At 43.5% G+C, this 19,527-nt stretch overlaps 1 protein-coding gene across 1 annotated transcript; it reads left to right on the plus strand.

The window, feature by feature from the left end:
* The first annotated feature begins 18,387 nt into the window (after positions 1–18,387).
* Positions 18,388–19,201, plus strand: LOC130708935 (uncharacterized protein C4orf46 homolog). Its single transcript, XM_057553502.1, has one exon. The coding sequence runs from the start codon at positions 18,429–18,431 to the stop codon at positions 18,762–18,764; it is 336 nt and encodes a 111-aa protein (XP_057409485.1). The 5' UTR covers positions 18,388–18,428; the 3' UTR covers positions 18,765–19,201.
* Positions 19,202–19,527: the final 326 nt, after the last annotated feature.

Consider the following 19,527-nt stretch of genomic DNA (forward strand, 5'->3'; position numbering starts at 1 on the left):
AGTATGAAATTAGAACACTCCCTGACACCATGCACAAAAATAAACTCAAAATGGATTAAAGACCTAAGTGTAAGGGCAGACACTATCAAACTCTTAGAGGAAAACATAGGCAGAACACTCTATGACATACATCACAGCAAGATTCTTTTTGACCCAGCTCCCAGAGAAATGGAAATAAGAACACAAATAAACAAATGGGACCTAATGAAACTGAAAAGCTTTTGCACAGCAAAGGAAACCATAAACAAGACCAAAAGACAACCCTCAGAATGGGAGAAAATATTTGCAAATGAAGCAACTGACAAAGGATTAATCTCCAAGATTTACAAGCAGCTCATGCAGCTCAATAACAAAAAAACGAACAACCCAATCCAAAAATGGGCAGAAGATCTAAATAGACATTTCTCCAAAGAAGATATACAGATGGCCTACAGACACATGAAAGAATGCTCAACATCATTAATCATTAGAGAAATGCAAATCAAAACTACAATGAGATATCATCTCACACCGGTCAGAATGGCCATCATCAAAAAATCTAGAAACAATAAATGCTGGAGAGGGTGTGGAGGAAAGGGAACACTCTTGCACTGTTGGTGGGAATGTAAATTGATACAGCCACTATGGAGAACAGTATGGAGGTTCCTTAAAAAACTACAAATAGAACTACCATACGACCCAGCAATCCCACTACTGGGCATATACCCTGAGAAAACCATAGGTCAAAAAGAGTCATGTACCAAAATGTTCATTGCAGCTCTATTTACAATAGCCAGGACATGGAAGCAACCTAAATGTCCATCGACAGATGAATGGATAAAGAAGATGTGGCACATATATACAATGGAATATTACTCAGCCATAAAAAGAAATGAAATGGAGGTATTTGTAATGAGGTGGATGGAGTTAGAGTCTGTCATACAGAGTGAAGTAAGTCAGAAAGAGAAAAACAAATACAGTATGCTAACACATATATATGGAATCTAAGGGAAAAAAAAAAAAAAAAAAAAAGGCCATGAAGAACCTAGTGGCAAGACGGGAATAAAGACACAGACCTACTAGAGAATGGACTTGAGGATATGGGGAGGGGGTGGGGTGAGATGTGACAGGGTAAGAGAGTGTCATGGACATATATACACTACCAAATGTAAAATAGATAGCTAGTGGGAAGCAGCCGCATAGCACAGGGAGATCAGCTCGGTGCTTTGTGACCACCTAGAGGGGTGGGATGGGGAGGGTGGGAGGGAGGGAGATGCAAGAGGGAAGAGAAATGGGAACATATTGTATATGTATAACAGATTCACTTTGTTATAAAGCAGATGCTAACACACTATTGTGAGGCAATTATACTTCAATAAAGATGTTTGAAAAAAAAAAAAAAAGAAAAGAATCAAGTGGAAATTTTAGAACTGAAAAATAAAACATCTGAAACTTTAAAAAAAAATTTTCCCACTGGATGGTCTCAATAGAACTTGGAGGTAGAGCAATAGAAATTTCCCAATCTGAGAAACAGAGAGAAATTAAAACAAACAAATGAACAGAGAATCACAGACTTGCGAGACAATATGAAAAATTTGTTGGTGTCCCATGAGGAGAGGAGAAAGGGTGTTCGAAGAAATAGCAACTGAAAACTTCCCAAATTTGGTGAAAGATATAAATTTACAGATGCAGGAAGCTCAGCAAGCCCTAAGGAAGACAAATTCATAGAAAACCATGCCTAGACACATAATAACCAAACTACTGAAGAACAGAAATAAAGAAAAAATAATGAAAGTAGCTATACAAAAATGTTATTATAGGGAAACCAATTATTTAAAATATGATGGATTTCTCATAAGAAACCATGGAGACCAGAAGACAGTGGAACAACATTTAAAGTACTGAAAGATAAAACTGTCAACTCATAATTCTACGCTAGCAAAAATATTCTTTATAAATGAAGGTCAAACAAAGATATTCTCAGATGAAAGAAAACTCAGAGAATTCATAACCAGCAGACCTGCTATAAAAGAACTGTTAAAGGAAGTATATCTGGATAAATATAAAAAATATTTTTCTCCTCTTAAGGTCTTTAAAGTATTGAAAGTTGAAAGTGGAAATTATAATGTTATTTGGTGGGGTTTTCAATGTATGTAGAGGTGATATATAAAACAATTAAAACAAAGAGACCGGGGCTTCCCTGGTGGTGCAGTGGTTGGGAATCTGCCTGCCAATGCAGGGGACACGGGTTCGAGCCGTGGTCTGGGAGGATCCCACATGCCGCGGAGCGACTAAGCCCGTGAGCCACAATTACTGCGCCTGCGCGTCTGGAGCCTGTGCTCCGCAACGGGAGAGGCCGCGACCCTGAGAGGCCCACGCTCCGCAATGAAGAGTGGCCCCCGCTTGCCACAGCTAGAGAAAGCCCTCACACAGAAATTAAGACCCAACACAGCCAAAAATAAATATAATAAATAAATAAAAATTTAAAAAAAAAAAAAACAAAGAGACCTATATGGTTCTAATGTTTTTCCATTTTATTTGAAGTGGTAAAATATTAACTCTAACTATACAGTAAATGGTTAGGTACGTACCTTGTAATCCTTACAGCAACTACTAAAAAAATAATACAAAGGGGATAGTGGAAAAGCTGATAGATAAATTAAAATGGAATACTAAAATAATAATAATAATCCAAAAGGAGTAATTAAAGAGTTAATAAGGGAACCAAAAATAGAAGGGACAACAGAAAAAGAATATTGACATGGTAAATGTAAATCCAACCTTATTAATAATCATATTAAATTAAGTAATCTAAACACAAGTTGAAAGATAGAGATAGATTGGATTTTATTTTTAATCTACTTTTACTACTTACTAACTGTAAGACTTTGGAGAGTTGTCATGGTTTGATGAGGCTTTGGACCTACTGCATAGGCGTGGCTCTGTAGTAACCTGGTCTCCTTGAAGCATATAGTGTTTGGCTCTCAAAAATAAAAGAAGGACATTGGAAAATTACTTAATCTTAATGATTCATAGTTTCTTTATCAGTTACAATATCTACCATGTCTATAATATCTACAATATATGGCTATCATGCAGATAAAGTGAGGTGGTGTTAGTTAAATGCCTAGTGAATAGTAAGTGCTCAATATATGACATCACCAGTCTGCTAATGACCATTAACAGTGACCACTAACAGTTACTAAATTCATTAGCAGTGGTCCAGGGCCACTATTCATTTGGCCCTATATTCTTTGGACTTTGAGGAAAGCACTAACAGGATGAAGTGATTGCAAAAGATTAAGGATGTATCATCCCAAAAGCATGGTTTCTCTTCTCCCACCCTGAGTCTGACACAAAATTACTATATAATTTTTCTTATAGCATCACTACATATTTATAATGTCTTTAGCATTATGGATTGGTAAATTTTATAGATTGAGACCCTATTTATACATATTCCATCAAATCTAAACATTATTTTTTGGACTAACTCCTTCTACCCTCATTGAAATAATGCCTGCTTACTAAAGAATAATAATTGATTTTACTTCCCATAAGCATATTTGAATTTAATAATATTAAATGTCATAGGAAGGACCCAGGCCCCTCAAGATCTGCCTTTACTGATTCATAAAATTAAGACATCTGCTAATGAGCACACAGCCTCTATAGGAAGGCACAGCAGTGATCCATTCTCCTTGCTGAGAAGGTAGACAGCTGGGATTCCAGCCAGAAAACACAGGGACGTAGAGATTGTACATTTAAGAAGGCAGCGTTGCCCAGGTGGCAGAGAGGGCATGGACCTTGAGATCCATAAGTGGTTGTCAGATTTCCTCAGTGAATATTGATTGTTCCAGAGGTAAAAATGCAAAGTTCATCTCAACAACTATATATTGAGGGCTACCCATGTGCAGGGCATGGAGCCAAGTGCCAGGAATGGAGGGATGAATCAGTAGGATGAGTCAACACGACTGCTGCCCTCAGATGGCCGAAGGTCAGCTGGGGGAGACAACTGGTCAACAGACCATTTCAGTCAAATGTCATCATTGCTCCATTAATACCCAGTTGGACCTGCCCTCTGAGAGACCACGTTCCCTCAGATGTCCCAGAGATCAATCTGGAGAATCCCTGTTCTGGGAACCACTGGGTTTACTTCGTCAACATCGTACACACAGGGGGGTCTGGGAGTCAATAGTTCCTGGTGGTGTTTGCAGTGTCATTTACCATTTTTGTCGCCTATCCTAGGAGCCATTATAATATTTGCTTAAGTATTTAAATCAAGTCCTTTACTTTAAGCCAGTGGCTGCTGAGCTTTAATTAAAGCATATTTGCATACATTAATATCACCCAGCTTCTCTACATTTCAACTGTATTTTTGCATTCAAAACATGACATTTCAATAACAATAGTTGTCAGTGCCTGGGCTCTTATTTATGGCACAATTACAGGTCCTGCTAATTACAGCCCTGGCTGGCTTCTCCAGCTCCTTCTGACAGTCCACGTGAAGCCGAGGCTCGACTCTTCCAGTGTGTGCATTTCACTGTTTATAGAGCAGCTCCACCAAGCTGCAAGGGGTTTAAAGACATTGGGCTCCCTTTATCTCCAACCCTGCTGATGTTCTGGACCTTTGGGAGCCAAGAGAAGCAAATGCAGCTTGGTATCAGAGACTGTAGGGCATCTTCTGGCTAATGTCTCAGTCTTTACTAAGGATGGATCTGATGTATTTAAAGCTGAGGACCAACTTGAACTTTGATCCAGGCTGGGATCTTCTCTGAGGTTAAAGTAGTTAAAAGAAAGAAAAGGATTTTGGTGGGCTGTGAATGCTGTGAGTTGCAGGTGATGAAGTAATAGGGCACTTCCCACTGTGTGAGTACTGCTGAGTGTCACTGGAATCTAGGAAACGGTGGGAGTGGAGAGCTGCTGCTTAGTGAGCGTCAGTGATGGGCTGGCCGCTCGGCATCATGGACGGTACAGTCCCCTGGTGAATTCCTGCCCCTTCTTGAGGAGCAAGTTCAGGTCACCAACTCTCTTGACAAGCAGAGTCAGTCACTCCCTCCTCTGTGCTCTCCAGGAATCTTGTCCTAGGTCTGTTAGCATTGACGTCTCATTGTTATTTTTCTCTCTCTTCCCAACTGAACCATGACTCCTTAGGGGAGGGACCATACTTTTGCTTCCCAGTTAGCTAAAACATAGGGGCCCCCAATAAACTTTTTGAGAAAAAAGTGAATAAGAAACCATAATACCAGACCTCAAGTGTCTAAGCTGGAGCCCCAAATCAGGTAAAGGCCATACCTAGCAGTGGAAAGGCCAGGATCAAGGCCACGACTACACCTGATAGAGGGCAAGCCTGTTCCCTCTAGTGGCAGAGCCCAGCCGGGCCAGATGCTGCAGGGCATCCGGGAGCCCATGACATTCATTCTGCCCAGGCAATATCACCAAGTAGACTATGCTGAACTCCACACCCCTCCCCTATGGCCCCCGTGGAAATGTTCGGAAATCAGAAACACAAGTGGCTTGCGGTGTCCCCAGACTGCAGAGACAGCCAGAGACCGTAGGCCCTTCCAAAACCTCCTGGGCGGGTACAGTGCCTTTCTGACCCCTGCGGTGAAGCCAGAGGAGGGAAGAGTCAGCCTGAGTCTGACATTTCCAAACACTGAGGCTGGAACAATAACCAGTGAGCTCCCCAGGCAAGGACATGAGCCTGATCTGCGTTTCTCATGTTTCTATCAAAACCCTCCCCAGCAGGAACTTCCCTGGCCGTCCAGTTAAGACTCCGCACTTCCAGTGCACGGGGTGCGGGTTTGATCACTGGTCAGAGAACTAAGATCCCACATGCTGCATGGCGTGACCAAAAAAAAACCCTTCCATGCAGTCCCAGCCCCCAGATGGCGGTTTGTCTCTGTGGGCCTCTGAGCAGTCACTGACCTCCAAGAGCAGGCAGAGCGTCCTGGGCCCGAAAACAAGGTGACAGTAAATAATCTCTACTGCACAGAGAACAACAGGACACTGTGAGCCAGAAGCTGCTTTGAGCCGAATTGGAGCCCTAAGGGGGCAGGGATGGTAGGGCCGCTGGAGGAGAGAATGTCACTTGCATTTGAGCTGTCTGCACTGGACAGGGAGGCTTGTCTGTCCCACTTTAGCTGCCCCTTTTTTAAGCCCTGTCTGTGTACTGCCTTCTCTGCCAGGTTTTCTGTCTCCCTATCAGTTCACCTCAACAAAAATATACAGAACGCAGATTAAGTGACTAGCACTGGGGATTTTGGAGATAAAAGATGAATTAGACTCAGATTCTGTCTTAAGAGAGTTTGCCATTTAACTGGAAAAACAAATAGGTAATACTTCTATAGAATGGTATGTGGTGATTTTGGGGTGTACAAAGTACCACAGAAGAGACGAGGACCACTAGGCAGAGCCTGGGCATCCAGGAAGCCTTCCTGGAAGAGGAGACATCTGAAGTGAGTTCAGAAAATAAATAGTATCCAGATGAAGAAAGATGGGAAAGGTATTTCAGGTAGCACAACCAACAGGAGCAAAGGCACAAACATGTGAAGCCCCGTGGTGTGTGTGGGAAGCTAGAGACAGTGTAATGGGACTACATGCACCGAGCAAGGTAGAATAAGGAGGGGCAAGGCTGGGGGACCAGCGGGATCAGGTCTGGAGGATTTTGTAGGGTCCTTCATGCAAAGGCAGGAGCTTGGATTTTCTCCTGAGGAAAATGGGAAGTCCCAGAACAGGTTTAGGTAGGGAAGTGACATGAGATCTGCTTTTCAGAAAGATGGTTTGGGCTGTGATGTGAAGAATGGGTGATCAGAGGACACTCCAGAGTTGCAGGGACCAGTGAGGAGGCTGTCACTGCAGTCCAGGAGAGAGTGCATGTGGTGGCAAAAAGTATGGGTGGGGCACATTGGGTGAATCTGAGCGATATGGAGAGGACAGGTTGACCAGACTTGGTCATGAGGCTTTAAGGGGAGAGAGAAGCACTAAGCGCAACCTTGATCGTATAGCTCAATATCAGAAAAACAAACAACCCAATTAAAAATGGGCAGAAGACCTAAATAGACATTTCTCCAAAGCAGACATACAGATGGTCAAATGGCACATGGAAAGATGCTCAACATCACTAATTATTAGAGAAATGCAAATCAAAACTACAATGAGGTATCACCTCACACCAGTTAGAATGACCATCATCAAAAAGTCTACTAATCATAAATACTGGAGAGGGTAGGGTGTGGAGAAAAGGAACCCTCCTACACTGTTGGTGGGAATGTAAATTGGTACTGCCACTATGGAACACACTGTGGAGGTTCCTTAAAAAACCAAAAATAGTTACCATATCATCCAGCAATTCCATTCCTGGGCATATATCTGGAAAAGATGAAAACTCTAATTTGAAAAGATACATGCACCCCAATGTTCATAACAGCACTATTTACAATAGCCAAGACATGGAAGCTACCTAAATGCCCAGCAACAGATGAACGGATATAAAAGATGTGGTACATATATACAATGGAATATTACTCAGCCATAAAAAAGAATGAAATAAAGCCCTTTGCAGCAACATGGATGGACCTAGAAATTATCATACTAAGCGAAGTAAATCAGACAGAGAAAGACAAACATCATATGGTATCACTCATATGTAGAATCTAAAATATGATACAAATTAACTTATTTACAGAAGAGAAACAGACTCACAGTCATAGAAAACAAACTTACGGTTACCAAACGGAAAAGGGAGGGAGGCATAAATTACAAGTTTGGGATTATCAGATACAAACTACTATATATAAAATAGATAAACAACAAGGTCCTACTATAGCACAGGGAACTATATTCAATATCTTATAATAACCTATAATGGAAAAGAATCTGAAAAATAATATATGTATAACTGAATCACTTTGCTGTACACCTGAAATTAACACAATATTGTAAACCAACTATACTTCAATTTAAAAAAAAAGAACAGGGCTTCCCTGGTGGCACAGTGGTTGAGAATCTGCCTGCCAATGCAGGGGATACGGGTTCGAGCCCTGGCCTGGGAGGATCCCACATGCCACGGAGCAACTAGGCCCGTGAGCCACAACTACTGAGCCTGCACGTCTGGAGCCTGGGCTCTGCAACAAGAGAGGCTGCGACAGTGAGAGGCCCGCGCACCGCGATGAAGAGTGGCCCCACTCGCCACAACTAGAGAAAGCCCTCGCACAGAAACGAAGACCCAACACAGCCAAAAATAAAAATAAATAAATTAATTAATTAATTAAAAACAAACAAACAAAAAAGAACAACCTCAAGATTTCTGAATCGAAGAGCTCTGGGAAAGGTAGTGCTGTTGGTTGAGATAATAGTGGTAATTATTATAACATTAACAGCTTACTATGTACCAGACATTACTGTGAGTGCTTTTCATACAATATTTTATTTAATATTCACAACAATCCTATTAAATTGAGACTATTGCTTTATTTTTATAAATAAGGAAAGCAAGGGACTTCCCTGGTGGTGCAGGGTTAAGAATCTGCCTGCCAATGCAGGGGACACGGATTCGAGCCCTGCTCCCGGAAGATCCCACATCCTGCGGAGCAACTAAGCCCGTGCGCCACAACTACTGAGCCTGTGCTCTAGAGCCGGTGAGCCACAATTACTGAGCCCGTGCGCGTAGAGCCCATGCTCTTCAACAAGAGAAGCCACCGCAATGAGAAACCCGCACACCACAACAAAGAGTAGCCCCCGTTCGCCGCAACTAGAGAAAGCCCGCGCGCAGCAACGAAGACCCAATGAAACTAAAAATAAATAAATAAAAATAAATGAGGAAAGCAAGACACAAAGAGTATTAAGTAAGTTGTCCAAGGTCACACAACTACGCACAACTTGAGACTGTGAAACCTGGGCAGTTGGGTTCTGAAGGCTGTGACCTTGACCACTGTGCTGTGTAGCCCCAGGTAGTGTCACGGGCACCTCGTATAGTGTCTGGCACTCAGTCATGGGAATCTACGTTGGTTTGAGTTACTCCAGCAAGTAGTTTATTTGGGAGATTGTGACATAGTGAGAAATATATATTTGGTCTCTGTCCTCAGTTCTCGACAAAGAGTTCCAAAACCCTTGTAATTTCCTGAGTGATAAGGGTACTAGAAACATCTTTTGTTTTAATATCTGGTCTTTGATCCTGGTTCCTGACACAGAGCCCCTAAAATCCTTGTAATTTCCTGAGTGATAGGGATGCTAGGAGCATCTTACGCAGAGCTACTGAATCCTTTGGAATTTCCTGGATGATAGGAGCATCTTTTGTTCTAATGAGGTGACACTCAGTGGGCTCTTGGATGGCTTCAGGACGGGTGCTGGTCACCAGAAAGGCCAAGCCGTAATTAGAAGCTTGGAACTTTCATCCCCATCTTCATTCTCAGGGGAGGGGAGAGGAACTGGAGACGGAGTCAATAATCAATCACACCTACATGATGAAGTCTCCATAAAAAATCCCTAAACTATGAGTTTTAGAGAGCTTACAAGCTGTTGAACACATGGCAGGAGGGCAGTGCACCCCAACTCCATGGGGACAGAAGCTCCTGCGCTCAAGACCCTTCTAGACTTTGCCCTATGTACCTCTTCATCTGGGTGTTCATCTGGATCCTTTACAATAAATGGGCAAATGTAGGTAAATCTTTCCATGAGTTTTTTGATGCATTTCAGCAAATAATCAAAACTGGAGCAGAGGGTGGGGGAGAGAGTAGAGCGGGGTGGGCGGGGTGTTATAGGAACCCCTGCCTCTGTAGCCAAGTCAGACAGAAGTGTGGGAACCCTGAGGACCCACTGCTTGCAACTGGCCTCTGAAGTGGGGGCAGTCTTGTGGGACGGGGTCCTTAACCTGCGGGGTCCAACACTGACTCCAGGTAGTTAGGGTCAAAATTGAATTAAGTTATAGGACACCCAGCTGGTGTCCAGGGAGTTGGAAACTGGTTGATGTGGGGAGAAATGTTCCCCACACACTTGGTATCAGAAGTGATGTAAGTAGAGAAATAGTTTTTCTTTAGAAGTGACCTCAGGAAACATCAGTAGGGTAATGGGGAAGTGAGATGGGGAGGGAAGAAACCCAGGCGCCGTCCTACTAGGACCTCTGGCCCCAGTGTAGAGGGTGTGCTTCAGAGCCTGAGGGACAGGAGGCTGGGGTGCATCTGCTCATTCCCAGGTACTTCCAGCCAGCTGCTCTGGCAGGCATAGCAGGCTCTGGTGGCCAGAGAGAGCCAACGGGCAATGTATCCTAGGCGCCACCGGCAGTGGAAGCCCGGCTGGAATGCAGATGAGGGCCAGAGGGTATGGGCAGGGCATTGACAGCACCTGCTACAAAACCTAGCAAGCACTTTTGAAATGCAAAGTGCTCTGCATAATAGATGATTACTGCCAGACTTCTAAGCTAAGCAGAGCGGGGAGGCCACTAGACACAACATAAACCAGATATCCCAAGTGTGTAACCAACAGACATCCAGAGGCTCTTTAAAGTAACATCACGAAACTTGCAGGACTGAAGGCTTCTAGATAAAGTTTCTACTGGGAAAGGCGGGAGTTTGGGGTGGGGGGTGGGCGAAGGAGAAAGGAAAAATGCTCTTGAGGCTTTTCCACCCTTCCTTATTCCAAAACCATGAATGGAGGGAATACTACCCAACCCAAGCCTGCTGGAGCATCCTCTAAATAAAAACTTCCTGATTCCACTTGCACAGGGTCCAGTCTGGGTGTGTGTGGGGAGTGGATGCCTCCACTGTTTTTCCGTAGCCCGTACACCCATCAACGACATCTCCCCACGAAACCTCACCGTGAACACAACCTTGTAGACCTCACTCCTGGCTGCAACCAACTACAGGTATGAATTTCCATTCACTTCTCTAAAGCAGAAAACTAGGCAGTTCTGTAGCCCAAGGTCAAGAGAATGACCATGCAGCCACGTTCCTGAACTTTGGTGCAGAAGCAATGGAGAGATTGCAGTAGAGTTCAATGTTTTTTATAGTCTTAAAGGTAATTAAGGTTTAGAGGATTAGAGGAGGTGCTTTATAACAACATCTGCCCATTTAAGATAAAATGTACAGATCAAGACTTGGACTCTGTGTTCAAAACCATACAAGATTGTCTTCCATAGAAAGATAAAGTTATCCAAGGTGGACTGACTAGATATGGAAAAATCAGAGAGATGCCCCTTGTAGATACAGAAGTAGGAATTAAATTTCGCCAAGGATGTCACCTTTGTCACCAGGCTATCAGGTGAACTGTTTACCGGGTTACTCACTGCAAGTACCACAATTCAAAATTATACCAATCTCTCCACCCAAAATTTCCAATAGATTCTTTTAGAAAGACAAAGAGAAGGTATAACTGAGAATGACCCAACCAGTTCAATGGAATGCACTATGTACAGTTTCTTAAATGGTTACCTTTTAAGCATGAATGTATGTATGAGATGAAGTAAGTAGGGAAATGAAGTCCCAGCTAGGTCTGTCAGACACCCAAGTTCATCGCTTTTCAACTATATCTTCCCCATCTCCCAGATGAACAAGAAGGTGTAGGGATAACCAAAATCTGAGGAGTGACTGAAGGTTAAGTGAGGAGGGGAGAGTTAGGGGGTAAGAGAAGGGAGCCCTGATGCTGGGCATGGATAAGAACTTGGGAAACCTGTGGCAAAGGGTGACTCCACAACACCCCCTGTTGGCCTCTCTGTGCCACTACTGGGCAGCTTCCAGTTGGAAGGGTCTCTCCAGATATCTCTTAACACTTCCCCCCTTAACTCTCCACAGCCACCACCAAAGGACTGGGGAAAGCTCACCTTCAAATACCACTCCTTTGGGATTCTTAGATTTGCCTCTTTCTCTTGTCTTTTGTTTCCTTCCCTGTTGTGAACTGAATTGTGCCCCCCTCAAAACTCATATGTTTAAGTCCTAACTCCTAGTACCTCAGAATGTGAATGTATCTGGAGATAGAGCCTTTACAGAGGTAATTAAGATTAAATGAGGTCATAAGTAAGGGCCCTAATCCAATAGGACTGACATCCTTAGAAGAAGAGACAGCAGGGATGTACATAAACAAAGTAAAGGCCATGTGAGGACCCAGGGAGAAAGCAACCACCTGCAAGACAAGGAGGCAGACTTCACCAGAAACTGACCCTGCCAACACCTCGATCTTGGGCATCCAGCCTCCAGAACTGTGAGAAATAAACTTCTGTTGGTTGAAGCCACCCAGTCTGTGGTATTTTGTTTTGGCAGCAATAGCAAACTAATGCACTCTGCCTGCCCTTTTCCTCCGCCACCCTCCATTCCACCTTCCCACCCTGAGACCCCGGCAGCCCAGCATACAAATTCAGCGGCATCCTCGTTCCTTCATCTCTAAACTGAAGTGCTCTAAGACCCTCTCTAGTCACTTCTAACTATGGTCTTCCATCCACCTATAACATGAATTATTCCACTAGAGTGGGAGAGAAGTCAACATGTAAATTATGAAAGACTAAGATGGCTCTCTCTCAGTTCTGCTGACTTTTAAAGCATTGCTTAAGTGCCTGCAGGATTTTATGTTCCATTTGCTTCATATTTACTGAGCCCCCCATTAGGTGCTGGGGATAGTACTGGGCTGCTGACTTCTCTGTTGCTCTGCCTCCCTAATTTACCCCTAGGTCCAAGTAAAATGCTCTGATAAACTTTGTCCCACACTCTTTTTCTCTTGCTCTCCTTCTCACCTGTGTTCTCTTTCTCTCTCTGGAACTTCAGAGTCAGTAACTCTGGATTTGAGACCTAGTTCTGTTGCTTAATATTCAATACATGGTTTTAGGCCTGTTGACCTTCCCGAGCCTCACATGCAAAAAACGTGGCAAAAACTGCTGCACGCCATCCTATATCCAGTCTTCCTTTCATCCTTAGAGGTAGACTGACTTTTCTTGGGCATAAATGTGCAAAGCTAAAAGACACAGCAGCTTTGCAGCTAGAAGCAGCCATGTGAATAATATCTGGCCAATAAGATGGAAGTAAAAGTACTGTGTGCAACTGGTAGAGAAGCTGCTTATAAAGAGCTAGTTTGGCTGGGAAATAAGCTCTTTGTCTTTCCCTCTTTCTTTCCTTCCTGATGCCCAGAATGTGGATGTGATGGCTAGATCTTAAGCAGCCATCTTGGACCATGAGGTGAGCGAGAAGAAAAAGAAATACACTGAGGATGACAAAACAGAAAGATGGAGGACCCTGGATCTCTGTTAACTCTGAGGAGCCTCCACACCAGCCCTGGGCTGTCTTGCTGTAAGCTGCTTTTACATGAAAGAATAAATCTTTATGTATTTAAGCTAGTTATTTGGGGCTGTATATTATGAGTAGCCAAAACATTACCTATCAGATACAGAAGATAATAATACCTCATAGAATTTTTGTCAGGGTGAAATTAGATACTAGATGTTTAAAACTTGGTGTATTGTGATATACAGAAAGTGCTCGGTATATCATGCAAAATAAATAGATAACCATGAGGGACTGTTTGTTTGGACCCCAGCTCCATCATTTATCAGAAGCTCACCTCCTAGTCACTTAGCCTCCAGTGTCCAGTGTCGAGAATTCTGCCCTGATAACAGTTCCTCTCTCTGTTGTGTATAGAGGCGGACCTGGTGGCTGACCTTGGTCTGCTGATCTCAGCACTTTCTTGGACCTTTCGTGCTGTTTATTCTGCCCCAAGTTTGTGTACAGCATCACCCCTCCCCCGACATTGGTGCTCCCCTACCTGACCCCCTAAATACACTCTCCCCCAATCTCTCATGATCACCACACACACTATGTCTTCCCATGGAGTTACTGCCACTTGTGGAACCTCATCTCCAGGCCTAATCCTTCTCAAATACCTGCCCTTCTCCTTCTGAATTATAGTCCAACTCCTCTGGCTTGGGCAGAGTGGGCCTGCCTCTAATGAACAGTAATTTCTGAGTTGAGCGTTTGTGTGTTTATTTGTTTACAAAATCTAGCCCCTTCTATATAACAAGTACCTTTTGCTTCTGTTAGAAAACCAGAGGCACGTGGCATGTTTATTCCCAGCTTCTTGCCTTTGATCATGGCTATTGTCCCCTCAGAAAGGCTCCCCCTCCTCCTTTTCTACCCACATGATTTTGTATTTTTCTTCTTTATATTCTACATTTTCAAAATGTCTATATTGTGTACCACTTGCTTTTAATAACTTTTGAAAGAGGTAGTGTTTGTTTTTTAATGTTACACTGTTTTTTCAAGCCTGGCTCCTGGAGGTCTTTGCTGACCCCTGGAGTCCACACCTTCATTTTCCTGATCTTTGCTCCAGGGACAGGAGCTTTTGGTCAGTTCTGCCTATAATTAGAGGCTGCCCTTCATTGTCCTCCAGTGTAGGGATGTTCAGGCCCCTCATCTCCACTGTAAACTCCTTGTGATGATTTTAAAATATATCCACAAATTCTCAGTGAAGCCTAATTCCCCTTTCCTTGAATGTGGGCTGTACTTAGTAATTCGCTTTTGATGAAGAGAATGTGACAACAGTGATGGCATGTAACTTCCAAGACTAGGTCATAAAGGCACAGCAGCTTCTTTTTGCTCTCTCTCTCTCTCTCTCTGTGGGAAGCAGCTGCCATGACACGAAGACACTCAAGCAACCCTATGGAGAGGCCCACATAGTGAGGAACTGAGGTCTCCTGCTGATAACCAGCAAGAAACTAAGGTTTGCCAACAACTCCGTGAGTCATTTACTAGAGAATGAAAGAAATTTCAGAATAGGGTTTTCTGATGCTAAATTCTAAACTTTCTTCCATCTTAAAAGTGGATCCTCCAGCCCTAGTCAAGCCTTCAGATAACTTTAGTCCAGCTGACATCTTGACTGCAGCCTCATGAGAGACCCTGAGCCAGAACCTCTTATCAATACTTGCTAAATAGCAACTGACCCATAGAAACTGTGTGAGATCAGAAAATATATATTGTTCTGAGGTGCTGAGTTCTAGGGTTGCACCATAGATACTAATAGGCTCCTTGAGGACCATTTTGGGGCATCTTTCACAATGTCTTTCACAGCGTGGTCTCCTAGTAGGTATATATTAAAATATTAAATATTTTTCAGCAAATTGCTTTGACCAGGAAGGACTGCCTGATCCTCCAGGGCATAGGAAAGTTTGGAGAAATCTATAATTTGGAACTTTAGGGCAGCAAAGAGAATATAAAATGGTGAACTAAGGACATGGCATGATTTAGCAGTTTACTAGTTTCCTATGGCCACTCTAACAAATTATTGCAAACTTTGTGGCTTAAAACAAATTTATTCTCTTTAAATTCTGAAAACCAGAAGTTGAAAATCTGTTTCACTAAAGTCAAGGTGTCAGGAGATCTGGTCGCTTCTGGAGGTTCTAGGGGAGAATCCATTTCCTAGCTTTTCAAACTTCTAGAGTTGCATTTCTTGCATTCCTTGGCTCACAGCCACTTCCTCCATCTTCAAAGCCATCAGGAAAGCATCTTCAAACCTCTCTCTGCTACAGCCTTCACATCACCTTCTCTCTACAAAGACACTTGTGACTACATCTGTGCACTGAAAAAAAAATACAGTGCCCAACCTAAAAGTTGAGAATCATGTTTTATTTGGCAGACGTACTGAGGACTTAAGCCAGGGAGACAGCCTCTCAGATAGCTCTGAGGGACTGCTCTGAAGTGGTAAGGGAGGAACCAGGATATATAGGGGTCCTTGTAAAGTAATCCAGGTAGTCAGAACATGGAAAGATTACTGTTAATTAAATAAAGCCAGACATCTCAAGTTAATGAATTTAGTGCTTTTCTATGTACTGGAAGATGCAAGAGTTTGGGCTCATTGAAATCATTCCTTTGATATGCACCTTAACTATCTAGGACCAGCATCCAGTTTTTCACCATCCTGAATCCCCTCAGGGTGCACTGCAGCTGGGGTGGCTGCAGTGGCTGATGCATTGATGGCCACAACATCCTTTGTTTTCCGATATGGCAGGTGACATTCTTCATCCACACATCTGTCCCACCTGGGTAATCCAGAATAACTGCCCCATCTCAAGATCTGCAATTTATTCATATTTGCAAAGTCCCTTTTGCCATATAAGGTGACACTCATATTCTGGGGATTAGGATCATTAGGACCATCTGGGGCTGACCACAAGCAGAAATACCCTACTTCTAAGGTCACACAGATTCAAATTCAAATCTTCTGAGTATCAGTTGTATGATGTTGAACAAAAACAGTTAACTAAGCCTACGTTTTTCTCATCTCCACAATGCAGACAATAAAGCTTATTGAATGAATAAGATATGTCAAAGCACCTGGCACTTAATGGTTTCTAAATAAGTGCTGGCTTTTTTCTTCCTTCCTTTTATTGAGTATCAAGGAAGAATAGCACTGGGCCAAGAAAGAAGAGGACTCGGAGACCATGGGACTTGTAACTAGTTTTGTATGGCACTTACTATTTACAAGGCAGTTTTATACTTATTATCTCATTTGACTATCTCTTCCACTTTACCAAATAAAGAAAACAGAGGCTCAAAGGAGTTAAGTGATTTTCCCAAAATCACCTAGCTAGTAAGTGTCATCATTGGGTTTTCTGATACTAACTTCTTAACTTTTTCCTTTATACCCCAATGCATTTGAGTAGGGCCTGCAAAAATCAGAACAGCTACCCAACAAAGTATGAAATGAGGAAAGAAGGACAGCAAGGTAGCGTGTTATTGCGAATGCTCGGAGGGATAGTACGTAAAATCTTGGAGAGGACAGAAGGGAAGAGCGATCCTGAGAAGATAGTGTTCTCCTAAGGCTGGCTCTTGGGAAGCAGGAAGATACAATCCACTCTCATTCTTTTCCTCTGACAAAGGCCCAGAAGAGCTCTGGTAAGAATTATCTCAGACCCTTGGTAATAACCTTCAGATGTAGCTGATCCTTGTGGCTTATCTCGGGAGTCAAAGGCCAATCCGGGGACAATTCCATGGTTCCTGGAGGGAATGACGTGGGATTGCACTTCGGTGGAACCAGACCCAGAAGGTGGGAGAGCTGCCCTGCCCAGGTGAGGACTTACACTGAGAGGAGAGGGTTGCTTGTGACCCCCTCGGGTGACAATAACAAAATAAAATTAATAACAGAAACACTTCACACTTAGCCCTCAACATTGACAAAGCACTTCAACCTACATTTTCTCACTCGGCCTCACAAAATCATGCTCACTTTACAGAGAAAGAAATGGATATGATGAAAGAGCTATCACTTATGGAGGGCTTAATATGGGCTGATCACAGGATCAGGGGCCCTACAAGCATCACACAAACATAATCATCTCGCGTTCTCCATGAGGCAGGTCTTCTTATCTCCAGACCCGAAGCTCGGAGAGGTTAAGTGGCTTGCCCAAGTCCACAGCTCCCAGGAATCAGAATTCAAACAGGACAAGGCACTTGCTAGCAGAGGATTTTAAAGGAGCACGTGCCTGGCACCAGGAAACACTCTGTGAGCAGCGAGTGTTATTTGCTGCTGTCAGTATTCTTAGGAAGGCTTTGGCCCATCCCCTGTCTAAGGGTCACTCTTCCACAGGCTCCTCTGGGAGGAGACCAGTCCTCCACTGGGACCAACTCTTCATTCTGGAGTTAGGTCCAGTTAACCATTGCTGGCTTCAGGCCCTTCTCCATTAAAAAGTGCCCACTAGGAAAATGAACGTACTGAGTTCCTACCTGTCATCACACTTCAGTGTAAACCATTTACCAGAAGGAATACCCCATAGGAAGGCTAGAAGGAGGCATTCCTCTCCAGCCAGCAGAGGATTTAATGAGACAAAAGAGGGAACCCGAGGGGCCGGCACAGTGCATTATACAGCGTCTGCTTACAGGAGCCCTAGTTGTGGTCTGGAGGGCCCCGTGTGACCATCACTCCCCCGGAGGCCACCCCAGCAGAGGGCACCATGGCTACCCCTCTAGTGTAGCTGCAGCTGCCTTTGGAGCTTACTCAGGGGCCTGGTTGGCCACTGATTGAACAAATGGACACAAACCCACCACTAGTCTCCCAGCTAGGCCAACTCCGGTGCAACCAGCAGGGGTCACATCTTTCTGCCTTGTTTCTCCAGAGAAGGGTGAAGTCCTCGGGCTGCTGCTGAGGGACCCCACCCAGCCCCACCTCCCTCAACAATTAATCCTACTTCCTGAGGGACCACCACCTGGTCCTTATCCCTGGCTCTGCCCCAGGGCAAAGCGTGGAAAGGTCAATTTAAAGACAGGAGGTGGAGTCGGAAGAGGTAGGCTTTGGGGCAGAGTGAATCAAATCCAGGCCCCACTTACAGGCTTTAATTCATTTAATGCAATTAATTAATAAATTCATTTGCTTCATTCATTTCTTTATGCCTCCCTTTCTTCCTCTGTAAAGTGAGGATAAGACTTCTGATCTCTTGTATCGGTTCGGCCGCCGAGGTGCCGTCCCACCGCCCAGCCCGCTCCATGGTGGACCCGGAGGAGCTGCGGCTTTCCCCGCAGCCGCCGCCCTCCTCTCCCTCGTCTTCAGACGCGTCTTCAGCATCTTCCCCCGGCACCCCGGGGGGTTTGGGCCGTCCGGTTCCGAACAGGAACAGCGGCCGGCCGGTGGACCCGCTGGAGGAGGTGGAGCTGCAGATCGGAGACGCAGCATTTTCATTAACCAAACTTCTTGAAGCTGCATCTGCAGTATCAGCTCAAGTGGAAGAGCTTGCCTTCAAATGTACAGAAAATGCACGTTTCCTTAAAACATGGCGGGACCTCTTGAAAGAAGGCTATGATTCCTTGAAGCCTGACAACTGATTTGACTGTAATAATCCATACCACCTCATTTATGATGTTTGCACATGTGCCGTGTGGATAGGATAATCACCAGCAGTTCTGTATACAGAAGATGAAATTTTTCTTGGTTTTCTTCATTTTGTGAAAACAGAATATGATGTTATTTTTGATGTTGGCCCGTTTATCTTTAAACACTTTCTGTTCTCTAAACTTTCAAAGACTCTTCTATGAAAGTTAATTTAATCAGTAGATAATATTAATAATGCCACAGTGCTACCAGTAGCAAACTAGGTGGACCATTATTCTCTTCAGTTTGCAAGAAGATACCAAAAATGGCAGAGTTTGAAGTCGAGCTTTATTATATGGACCAATGTTAGATTCAGCTCCATTAGGCTAAGTTCCCTAGAACCAACGACTGTGTCTTGTTACTTCTGTATTTCCAGCAGCTAGAAGTCTGTTACACAACAATCACTAAATGTTTGATGAATAAGAGTTGACAACGTAATTTAAAGCTGTTTTTTCTTCCTGTTTTTAGCATGAAGATTATAATTGTTTCTCGAAAAAATATTTGAGTCAGAACCTCATTGACTTGAAGGAAAAATTTTTTTTTAAAGAGGATTTTGAACTTTAACTGGTGACAGCTTTTTAAAATATATGATAAATATTTTTCACCCTTCTATCATGCTTTCCAAAAAAGCTTTTACTGAAACCTGTCTTGAAAGAATGCCTATTTTTTTTTCTAAGATAAACTGCTTTTATGGATATTTCTCATATTTGATGTTGT

This window comes from Balaenoptera acutorostrata, chromosome 9 (assembly GCF_949987535.1).
Source record: "Balaenoptera acutorostrata chromosome 9, mBalAcu1.1, whole genome shotgun sequence".
In the NCBI taxonomy this organism is placed as follows: Eukaryota; Metazoa; Chordata; class Mammalia; order Artiodactyla; family Balaenopteridae; genus Balaenoptera; species Balaenoptera acutorostrata.

What these genes read in the sequence shown, in the direction of transcription:
- LOC130708935 (XM_057553502.1), top strand. Translation starts at nt 18,429, where the DNA reads ATGGTGGACCCGGAGGAGCTGCGGCTTTCCCCGCAGCCGCCGCCCTCC.